The sequence below is a fragment of the Schistocerca piceifrons genome, chromosome 2, assembly GCF_021461385.2.
Source record: "Schistocerca piceifrons isolate TAMUIC-IGC-003096 chromosome 2, iqSchPice1.1, whole genome shotgun sequence".
In the NCBI taxonomy this organism is placed as follows: domain Eukaryota; kingdom Metazoa; phylum Arthropoda; class Insecta; order Orthoptera; family Acrididae; genus Schistocerca; species Schistocerca piceifrons.
The window spans coordinates 361,440,287-361,452,836 of NC_060139.1; the positions used below are offsets into that span (position 1 = coordinate 361,440,287).

The 12,550-nt window shown below is 43.2% G+C and overlaps 1 protein-coding gene across 1 annotated transcript in view; it reads left to right on the forward strand.

The window, feature by feature from the left end:
* LOC124775386 overlaps positions 1–12,550 on the forward strand; it is a 79,174-nt gene that overhangs the window by 51,432 nt on the left and 15,192 nt on the right. Inside the window, exon 3 of the mRNA XM_047250220.1 lies at positions 10,211–10,801. Coding sequence (XP_047106176.1) covers positions 10,211–10,801 — 591 coding nt within the window. The remainder of the gene's footprint in view (positions 1–10,210; positions 10,802–12,550) is intronic.

Genomic DNA, 12,550 nt, shown 5'->3' on the forward strand with positions numbered 1-12,550 from the left:
ATGTCTGCATGCTATTGCTATTTTACTCTAAATCTCCCTGTGCTTAAAGCAGTATGTAAACCTTGCTTGCACATATTTTGCAGCAGCTTCTTCTTTTCCGTCCAATTGTAGTTTTTATATTCTTCCTTTATGGCAGCTGTCTAAAGCATAGACCCTAGTTTATTAATTTCTTAACTTCGATGTCCTCCTTTGCCAGTTTTCTTTAACTTTCTGTTCGTATATATGACACATTAACCGTGCTTAGGGCTTATTACCTCAGTAGACAAAGTGCAGAGCATTGTTAAAACACCACACAATAGCTGTGCTGTTATTCCATAACTGATACCGCGTGGAAGTGACTGGCACGGAGTACAGTTATAACTACTGTTTGTTGGTCTTTAAACAGGGGTAGCAACCCGCTCCCAGCTATAAGATTTTCGTCACATTTAGATGCACAAATTTTTTTCACGTGTATCCCTTAAGGCAGTAAACGGCCTTTGTTGGTCTTACCAAAGGGTCGATCACAAGATCCACTTTGTTCTCAACTGGAATACTTTTTGCGTAATACGAGCTTATTACCTCAGTGGATACACTGCAGAACACTGTTAAACACCACGTAGTAGCAGTTCCGCAAGTTATTCTTTAATCAATACGACGAGGGGCGTTCAATAAGAAATGCAACACGTTTTCGGCTAATTTTCGTAAAAAAAAAAAAGTGCGGAATTTGATGTAGGGATGTCGTGAAATATTCCCTGTTCAGACCCCATAGTTTCATGGAGTTCCGATAGGTGGCGGCGCTATTCGTAGCCTTCAAAGCGGCGTCTGCAATGAAATGTGACTCCTGCAGTGCTGAAGTTTGCAGACGACTTGTGCAAGCTGTCGCAAACGAACTTCTCCTTTTCCAAGAGCTCACACGGCCTCACCCAAATCAGAGCACCCGAGAAGAGCTCACAAAGCTTCGTTACACATTTCTTCCTCAACCACCGTACAGCCCGAATCAAGCTCCTTCTTACTTCCATCTGTTTGGCTCAACGAAGGATTCATATTGCGGGACGCAGTACGTGGATGATGGAGGCGTTACTGATGCAGCAAGAAGCTGGCTCCGATGTCGACCTGTAGAGTAGTACCATGTGCGAATACAGGCCCTCCCAGTAAGATGGCGTAAGGCCGTCGCTTTGAACAGAGACTATGTACAAAAATAGCGTTTTTTAGCCAAAGAGTGCGGAATAGTATGGTGTACTGGAATTCCAGAATAAAACCAACTTGATTTCAGAAAAAAAATATGTTGCACTACTTACTGAACGCTCCTCGGGCGTGGAAGTGACTACCAAACAGTACAGTTATAAATACTGGTTGTTGGTCTTTGCATACGGGCCAAACACTCGATCGATTCTGCTTCCCGGCGTGGAAGTGACTACCAAACAGTACAGTTATAAATACTGGTTGTTGGTCTTTGCATACGGGCCAAACACTCGATCGATTCTGCTTCCCGCTATAAGATGATCGTCACATTTAGATGCATAGTCATTTTTACCAGCGTATCCCTTAATGCAGTAAACGATCTCTATTCCGATATTTTTCCGAACAGGGCTCCAATGCACGGCTATTTGCTGTTAAGAAGACGCAAAAGCACCATCTTCTCAGAGGGTTTCCTTTACCAGTGTTAAGAATAGGGACAAAATCTAGAGTACAGTTGTAAATACTGGTTGCTGATCTTTTTACATGGTCAAACACACGATCCATTCTCTTCCCAGCTATAAGATTCTATTTTGGCGTAAGCTGGTATGGATCCATTCGTTTGGTAAAACCACTACATCTATACATAGGCCTAGGCGTGTAAGACAACACCTAGTGCGCCACATCTTAGACCCAATGTGACCATGACTTTTTAAAGCAGATAAATTTGTGAATGGAACTTTATAAAACCTTTTTTTTCGTGTTATCTTAATCCAGTAAGAACGTCGATTCCAAAATTTTTGACCAGTACTCCGATGTACAGCTGTTTGAGGTTACTAAGGTTGACAATGGCATCACCTAAACAGCAGATTTCTTCGTTAGTGTTAAGAAGAAAAATTCGAAATTTGTGGTAAGGTCTTATGGGACCAAACTGCTGAGGTCATCGGTCCCTAAGCTTACGCACTACTTAATCTAACTTAAACAAACTTACGCTAGGGACAACACACACACACACACACACACACACACACACACACACATATGCCCGAGGGAGGACTCGAACATCCGACGGGGGGGAACCGCGCGGACCGTGACAAGACGCCCTAGACCGTACGGCTAGTGTTAAGACTGAGGACAAATAAATAGTTCGAGGAATGCAAAGAGTATCTGTCTAAAGATCACGACAGAATTCGGAATAGGTTTTAAACTCTAAAAAACTTGTTTGTTGTTAGGTGTACAACATCTAAGCACGTCCAGATGTGACTGGGGCATTATAATTCCATTAATGTGGTAAAGAGTCTCAGTTCTAACATTTACCACTAGTGCTCCATCGTATGGCTACCAACCACTGATTGCTATTTACAGTACAAATGTCAATACCTCCCTCTGTTCAAAGCAATATTTAAACTTTGCCTGTGCAGTTTTATTCTGTAGCTCCGTCCTTCTCATACATGTAGATCGTCATGAACATGAATAGGATATCTTTTTAGTATTTTTGGCAGGGCTGGAGATTACGAAAAATATATAAGCTAACAGAAGATGTTTATTAAATTCAATGTACACATTTTCTCTATTTGTACTCTGTGTAGTTTTAATAACATCCAGTTTAATTTTTAACTAATAATTTAAATCCACATTGGAACCTTCCAATTCTTTCTTGAGCTAGTAGTTGACAAGTACAAAGATGGTGTATTCTCGAATCCAAGACGTATGTAATTTTTTCCATGTAAACTACCTGTGTTATGGCTTTAACAATTAGTCCCGTTCCCTGTCACAAATCTTCTAGCCAAGAGCATTCTGGGAGTGTAATGTTTCCCCTTATTTCCTGCATAGCGATATTGTTATAACACTCCACATCTTCCTGGATGTAAGCTAACAACTATTCTACTGCAAATTCTTGCGCAAATTCCGTATACAACTTTAAGTTTAGAATTTTTGGATACAAATTACCATTAAAGATTCTTATTACGCTGCTTTTAAGCTCTGCAAATGGTTGTTCTCTCGTGAGATGTACGACATTAACTCCATCGCATTTCTGTATAATATAATATCCTTTTCAAGCAGACACAGGTTGGGAATGGAGTTTTATAAAGAATGTGTGCTTTAACACTGTAAACATGCTCCAACCCTCATTTACGGCCCGGACGCCAACATACAGTCACTTTCCATTGCTATCTACAGTTCATGCTAATACCTTTAATGGGGAATGGCTTAAGTTTGTTCGTCATACTGGTTCTTTTTCTTAGTAGTTGTAGAATAACACTGTTTGTGGGGACCAGGCCTAATCTGCCAATGTTTATATTTATGGTATTACGTCCTGGATTGAAAGAGATCTACATCTACATCTACATCTACATTTATACTCCGCAAGCCACCCAACGGTGTGTGGCGGAGAGCACTTTACGTGCCGCCACTGTCATTACCTCCCTTTCCTGTTCCAGTCGCGTATGGTTCGCGGGAAGAACGACTGTCTGAAAGCCTCCGTGCGCGCTCTAATCTCTCTAATTTTACATTCGTGATCTCCTCGGGAGGTATAAGTAGGGGGAAGCAATATATTCAACACCTCATCCAGAAACGCACCCTCTCGAAACCTGGCGAGCAAGCTACACCGGGATGCAGAGCGCCTCTCTTGCAGAGTCTACCACTTGAGTTTGTTAAACATCTCCGTAACGCTATCACGCTTACCAAATAACCCTGTGACGAAACGCGCCGCTCTTCTTTCGATCTTCTCTATCTCCTCAGTCAACTCGATCTGGTACGGATCCCACACTGATGAGCAATACTCAAGTATAGGTCGAACGAGTGTTTTGTAAGCCACCTCCTTTGTTGATGGACTACATTTTCTAAGGACTCTCCCAATGAATCTCAACCTGGTACCCGCCTTACCAACAATTAATTTTATATGATCATTCCACTTCAAATCGTTCCGCACGCATACTCTCAGATATTTTACAGAAGTAACTGCTACCAGTGTTTGTTCCGCTATCATATAATCATACAATAAAGGATCCTTCTTTCTATGTATTCGCAATACATAACATTTGTCTATGTTAAGGGTCAGTTGCAACTCCCTGCACCAAGTGTCTATCCGCTGCAGATCTTCCTGCATTTCGCTACAATTTTCTAATGCTGCAACTTCTCTGTATACTACAGCATCATCCGCGAAAAGCCGCATGTAACTTCCGACACTATCTACTAGGTCATTTATATATATTGTGAAAAGCAATGGTCCCATAACACTCCCCTGTGGCACGCCAGAGGTTACTTTAACGTCTGTAGACGTCTCCCCATTGATAACAACATGCTGTGTTCTGTTTGCTAAAAACTCTTCAATCCAGCCACACAGCTGGTCTGATATTCCGTAGGCTCTAACTTTGTTTATCAGGCGACAGTGCAGAACTGTATCGAGCGCCTTCCGGAAGTCAAGAAAAATAGCATCTACCTGGAAGCCTGTATCTAATATTTTCTGGGTCTCATGAACAAATAAAGCGAGTTGGGTCTCACACGATCGCTGTTTCCGGAATCCATGTTGATTCCTACATAGTAGATCCTGGGTTTCCAAAAACGACATGATACTCGAGCAAAAAACATGTTCTAAAATTCTACAACAGATCGAAGTCACAGATATAGGTCTATAGTTTTGCGCATCTGTTCGACGACCCTTCTTGAAGACTGGGACTACCTGTGCTCTTTTCCAATCATTTGGAACCTTCCGTTCCTCTAGAGACTTGCGGTACACGGCTGTTAGAAGGGGGGCAAGTTCTTTCGCGTACTCTGTGTAGAATCGAATTGGTATCCCGTCAGGTCCAGTGGACTTTCCTCTGTTGAGTGATTCCAGTTGCTTTTCTATTCCTTGGACACTTATTTCGATGTCAGCCATTTTTTCGTTTGTGCGAGGATTTAGAGAAGGAACTGCAGTGCGGTCTTCCTCTGTGAAACAGCTTTGGAAAAAGGTGTTTAGTATTTCAGCTTTACGCGTGTCATCCTCTGTTTCAATGCCATCATCATCCCGGAGTGTCTGGATATGCTGTTTCGAGCCACTTACTGATTTAACGTAAGACCAGAACTTCCTAGGATTTTCTGTCAAGTCGGTACATAGAGTTTTACTTTCGAATTCACTGAACGCTTCACGCATAGCCCTCCTTACGCTAACTTTGACATCGTGTAGCTTCTGTTTGTCTGAGAGGTTTTGGTTGCGTTTAAACTTGGAGTAAAGCTCTCTTTGCTTTCGCAGTAGTTTCCTAACTTTGTTGTTGTACCACGGTGGGTTTTTCCCGTCCCTCACAGTTTCACTCGGCACGTACCTGTCTAAAACGCATTTTACGATTGCCTTGAACTTTTTCCATAAACACTCAACATTGTCAGTGTCGGAACAGAAATTTTCGCTTTGATCTGTTAGGTAGTCTGAAATCTGCCTTCTGTTACTCTTGCTAAACAGATAAACCTTCCTCCCTTTTTTTATATTCCTATTAACTTCCATATTCAGGGGTGCTGCAACGGTCTTATGATCACTGATTCCCTGTTCTGCACATACAGAGTCGAAAAGTTCGGGTCTGTTTGTTATCAGTAGGTCCAAATGTTATCTTCACGAGTCGGTTCTCTGTTTAATTGCTCGAGGTAATTTTCGGATAGTGCACTCAGTATAATGTTACTCGATGCTCTGTCCATACCACCCGTCCTAAACATCTGAGCGTCCCAGTCTATATCTGGTAAATTGAAATCTCCACCTAAGACTATAACATACTGAGAAAATTTATGTGAAATATATTCCAAATTTTCTCTCAGTTGTTCTGCCACTAATGCTACTGAGTCGGGAGGTCGGTAAAAGGAACCAACTATTAACCTAGCTCGGTTGTTGAGTGTAACCTCCACCCATAATAATTCACAGGAACTATCCACTTCTACTTCACTACAGGATAAACTACTACTAACAGCGACGAACGCTCCACCACCGGTTGCATGCAATCTATCCTTTCTAAACACCGTCTGTACCTTTGTAAAAATTTCGGCAGAATTTATCTCTGGCTTCAGCCAGCTTTCTGTACCTATAACGATTTCAGCTTCGATGCTTTCTATCAGCGCTTGAAGTTTCGGTACTTTACCAACGCAGCTTCGATAGTTTACAATTACAATACCGATTGCTGCTTGGTCCCCGCATGTCCTGACTTTGCCCCGCACCCTTTGAGGCTGTTGCCCTTCCTGTACTTGCCCAAGGCCATCTAACCTATAAAACCGCCCAGCCCACGCCACACAACCCCTGCTACCCGTGTAGCCGCTTGTTGTGTGTAGTGGACTCCTAACCTATCCAGCGGAACTAGAAACCCCACCACCCTATGGCGCAAGTCGAGGAATCTGCAGCCCACACGGTCGCAGAACCGTCTGAGCCTCTGATTCAGCCCCTCCACTCGGCTCTGTACCAAAGGTCCACAGTCAGTCCTGTCGACGATGCTGCAGATGGTGAGCTCTGCTTTCATCCCGCTAGCGAGATTGGCAGTCTTCACCAAATCAGGTAGCCGCCGGAAGCCAGAGAGGATTTCCTCCGATTCATAGCGACACACATCATTGGTGCCGACATGAGCGACCACCTGCAGATGGGTGCACCCTGTACCCTTCATGGCATCCGGAAGGACCCTTTCCACATCTGGAATGACTCCCCCCCGGTATGCACACGGAGTGCACATTGGTTTTCTTCCCCTCTCTTGCTGCCATATCTCTAAGGGCCCGCCCCCCCCCCCCCCCCACTTTAATATAGCACTTCCGTGTAAAACATATATCGTCTTTGTTGGAGGAGGTGTGAAGTATCTCCAAATAGTTTACAGATATATTATTAAAACTGTATGAAGACAGAACATAGTTTATAAACTTCTCTGTGGCTTGATTGTCTGGTAGACTTGTTTGCATGCCAGTCAGTTTTCGTGCATTCTTTTTATCCCACTTGTACTGCAGGACGTTGTTAAACACCATGCAGCAGCTTTCCTGCAAGATATTCGTTAACTGACATGACATGGATGCAACTGCCAAAAAGACCTATGTATCTGTTGTATCTTACCTCTATAGTTGGGGCTCAACCCCATTAAACTATCAGGCTCAACTATTTTATCATTGTCCATAGTCCCACTGATATGTGCCTGACTAATTCCTTCCACCCAGAAGCCGTTGTTTGATGTAACGTAGTCACACATCTCCATTTTGATTAAAATCCCAACATTTTACGTCCTTAATGTTAGCAACGAGATTGTCCAGGTTCTTCAGTAATAATTACAAACCAAAGCGTTCGTCCATTGGTCTTGTCTTCCTCCAAATAGCTGAGGGATGTTCAGTATTTTTGAGGAATCCGTGTTGACACTTTCCACTACCGCAAAAGACTGTTCAGTTGTGGCTGTCTAGCCTCCTTTTATACTCTAAACAACTGATATAGTAGCACTCTGACTAGTTCCCAACGCACAGCAGCTGTTCCGTACGTTGTAAATAGTACTTTCAGTGTCTAATTCATTTGAACAGTCTCGGACAGGGTCGAACTCACAGCGTATTCTGTTCCCAGGCATAAATAACTATGGGGACCTATGCTGGTGGACAACCAGTCGCTGGCTACACTGCCACTTCTGAACATGGGGGTTTACGGGGAATAATAATAACTCTCTGACATGTGCTGTGTCCACTTACCTCTATATGTTTTATTTCTACTGTGATGTGGTTTGTATGATGCATCTTACAGATTCAGATTCACTTGGAGAAATGCAGTTCGTTATAGAGGAGAGAAGTGGCTTACGAAACATTTATTAGATAGATCATTCTTTACGAGTACTTATCCGCTATCCTGAGGTCCTTGCATATTAACGAGAGAGATGCCCTTGATTCGTCATAAGGATTACGGGACGGTCAACAAGAAGCTTCTGTGGTCTGTAATTAGAAATCACACATCAAATTTCTGGCCTGACACAAGTGTGCCTATTATGATTAGCAATTTACGTTTCCAAATCAAGAAGGTTGATGCATATTCTGTGATACGCTTCAGCGGATGCCTTCGAATTTCATTACTTTACAATATGGGACGGCTTTGCTATCAGCAGTAAAGTGTTATTATTGTTTCATTTTGTATAAACATGCTTAATAAATGGGGACTTTTTTTGTAAAAAGAAATTAGTACGCATGCGCGTTGCTTCAGGAAACCGTCCGCCTGCTTATCGTTCCACTGTTGGGGTTGCGGAGAGTGGGGGATTCTCGACCGAACTAGCCTGCCAGTCGGTCGTGTGCAGACGCTGGGGACTGTGACACATGTATTTTTTAGATAAGTTAAGTGCATTTCCTACTCTATAGTATGGCGAGGAGAGGCAGTGGTGTGCTGACGAGTACAGCAGGGCTTGCAGCCACGCTCCGGTGTGGCGGTAGCCAGAGCAGTGCTGTGGGGCAGCTAGGGGTAGCCAGTATCTGTAGATGATTCTGTGACCCGCTGTCATGATGTTACTCCCTAATAGTCCAGGGGGAACAGAGCAAGTGCATATTTGGTACATTGCTTATATACTGTTTTGTGACGTTATGGCTCTTGTTTATTGGCATATTTCGGTACAATAATGAGCTGCAGTACTGGTTAATCGATCTTTCTAAGAATGGAGGAGGAGGTATTTGAGGTTCTTAAAGAAATGCCCATATCTCCCCACACAATAACACTTGTTAATTCGTGGCTAGTATGCAACCTGACATAGTTCCAGTGGAGCAGACCAAATACGAGTAATAATGCTGCTGCCACTGCAGTTGCGTTTCGTTATCAATCCTTTACCTCACCACAGACTTAGAATTGTTTTCTCAACTACCCACACCATATTGACACTGCTGCTGTTAACGTTGCATCACGACAGGTGCACACCATTTTGTATTGACGGTTATGCTGCTCTCACCACATCACAAGATGTAGACTGACATATGGAGGTATTAATTAAGACTTTCAAATACCTATCCATACCACTGCGTGCTGGCACAAAAGTTAGTTGACAGACATCAGATATATCCTGGTGAGCAGGCAATGTTGCTCATTACTAGCTCGGTTATATTGCCGCTGCTTCACACTCTAATGTTGCGCTACTGGAAACAACATTGCAAGTGGGTGCTGAAAAGCAATTATAAACAAGTCTAAAAACAACACTATCAGTGTTTCATTGATTAAGAACAATTATAATTGGAATAATATCACAAACATATTTGACAAATACTTACTGTATGCTTGCCAATATCAGTATTCGACAAACTGAAAAAAAGAAAAAAAAACCTCTCTCTGTCCGAACAGACCTTGAAGGCCCAACGGTACCGACCGGCCTCCGTGTCGTCCTCAGCCGTTAGGCGTTACCGGAAGTGGATACAGAGGGGCATGTGGTCAACCTACCACTCTCCCTGCCGTTGTCAGTTTGCATGACCGGTGCCGCTACTTCTCAGTCAAGTACCTCCTCAATTGGTGTCACAAGGGCTGAGTGCACCCAGCTTGCCAGCAGCACTCGGCGGACTGGACAGTGACCCATCCAAGTGCTAGCCAAGCCTGATAGTGGCTAACTCTGGTGATCTGATGGGAACCAGTGTTACCACTGTTGCAAGGCCATTGGCATGTGACAAAGGGTAACGTTTGAAAATACATACTGGCTGCCTGCCGCTGCTCAAAATGTCCGTTTTTGCTCGTATTGTGCTAGTGTTGCTGATGCTGGAGGACAACTGGCGCTGATACTGATCACCCAATTGATAGTAGGATCAGGCACTGCACTTGGCGACGTTGGAGTACTAAACTCAAGCACCCATGAACCGAAGAGCGCAGTGAGCAACAAGCATTTGAGGAGGTAGGGAGACAGGGAGTTACAGAAAGGGCTGAGACAGAGAGAGCAATTACGTAAGAACCCAGTTACAGAAGAACACTATTAAAAAAAGTCCTACTTCTTATTGGGGTCAAGAATCAAGATCGTAAATTAGAAAAAATGCACCAGTCCTTGAGCTGTCATACTACTAACTTGAGTAGAGTATATATACGAAAGCCTCAGACAGTTCCTACAGATTCAAAAATAATATTGTTGCACAGTGGTACGTGTTCAAGACGGAGGCGCTGGTGCTGGCCGAGGTGATGCCCACAGCGCACGAGGCTCTGAAACGGGTGGAAGGCGCGTCTTTCCGGCCACTGACGGCCATGTGCCTGCACCACGGCGCCACACCCAGGGCCTTCCTCGTGCTGGACGACCTCGTAGCTGCCGGCTATCGATTGGCGGACTCCGATCGACCTCTCGACTACCAGCACTGCGAGGTGGTGATGCGAGCGTACGCGCGCCTCCACGCCGGCACTGCCTACGCGCTCAGCAAGCGCCCCGACTACGGCGTCCAACTCGACATGGATTACTTCACCGCTGACAACGCGGAGTTTATGCTGCGGTCGATTACGCAGTGTATGTTTTCTGCTCTCGCTGATTTCGTGACGAGAGTTCCCAACTATGAACACTACGCCGCCAAGTATTTGGGACTCGCAGATACCTTGTTGCCACTAATGAGAAAGGCATTGAAGAAGAAAGTTCAAGATACTAAACTCAAGGTGCTGGTTCATGGTGACTGCTGGAAGAACAACATGATGTTCAAGTACTCATCAGGGGAGGTTGTTGATGTACGCTTCGTAGATTTTCAGGTATGTGTGTTGACTATTCAGTAACATGTTCATTCTGTGTGCTCATTGTCTCCCTTATGTCTTGTTCACCTATGCCAGATGCGAGACATACATAAAATTTTCTTTGCATAAGTTAACAATTACTTACGTGACACATGCATATTATGTATTCTGTTTAGATCTTCATATACAGCTTGAATTTAATTGATGAAAGGAGAAAATATAAAAACGCAGTAAACGAAGCAGGCGAGAAGGAATACAAATGTCTCAAAAATGAGATCGACAGGAAGTGCAAAATGGCTAAGCAGGGATGGCTACAGGACAAATGCCAGGATGTAAAGGCATATATCACTAGGTGTAAGATAGATAGAGCCTACAGGAAAAGAGACCTTTGGAGAAAAGAGAACCACCTGTATGAATATCAAGAGCTCAGATGGAAAACTAGTTCTAAGCAAAGAAGGGGAAGCAGAAAGCTGGAAGGAATAAATAGGGGGTGTATATAAGAGGTATGTCCATGAGGGCAATATTATGGAAATGGAAGAGGATGAAGATGAAATGGAAATATGATAGGCCTACTGCTTGAAGAGTTTGACAGAGCACTGAAAGACCTAAGTCGAAACAAGGCCACAGGAGTAGACAAAATTCCATTAGGACTGCTGATAACCTTGGGAGAGCCAGTCCTGACAAAACTCTACCATCTGGTGAGCAAGATGTATGAGACAGGCGAAATACCCTCGGACTTCAAGAAGAATATAATAAATCCAATCCCAAAGAAAGCAGGTGTTGACAAATGCGAAAATTACCGAACTATCAGTTTAATAAGTCACGGCTGCAAAATACTAACACGAATTCCTTTCAGACGAATGGAAAAACTGGTAGAAGCCGACCTTGAGGAAGATCGGTTTGGATTCCATAGAAATGTTGGAACATGTGGGGCAACACTGGCCCTACGACTTATCTTAGAAGATAGATTAAGGAAAGGCAAACCAACGTTTCTAGCATTTTTAGACTTAGAGAAAGCTTTTGACTGGAATACTCTATTTCAAATTCTATGGGAGGCAGAGGTAGAATACAGGAAAAGAAAGGCTTTTTAAAATTTGTACAGAAACCATATGGCAGTTATAAGAGTTGAGGGACATTAAAGGGAAGCAGTGGTTGAGAAGGAAGTGAGACAGGGTTGTAGCCTGTCCCCAATGTTATTCAGTCAATGAACTGAGCAAGCAGTAAAGGAAACAAAAGATTTGGAGTAGGAATTAAAATCCATGGTGAAGAAATAAAAACTTTGAGGTTGCCGATGACATTGTAATTCTGTCAGAGACAGGAAAGGATCTGGAAGAGCAGTTGAATGGAACAGACAGTGTCTTTAATGGAGGATACAAGATGAATATCAACAAAGGCAAAACAAGTTAGTTGGAATGTAGTCAGATTAAATCAGGTGATGCTGAGGGAATTATATTAGGAAATGAGACACTTAAAGTAGTAAAGGAGTTTTGCCATTTAGAGAGCAAAATAACTGATGATGATCGAGGAAGAGAGGATATAAAATGTAGACTGGCTATGGCAAGGAAAGCGTTTCTGAAGAAGAGGAATTTGTTAACATCGAGTATAGATTTAAGTGTCAGGAGGTCGTTTCTGAAAGTATTTGTATGGAGTGTAGCCATGTATGGAAGTGAAACATGGACGATAAATAGTTTAGACAAGAAGAGAATAGAAGCTTTCGAAATTTGGTGCTACAGAAGAATGCTGAAGATTAGATGGGTAGATCACATA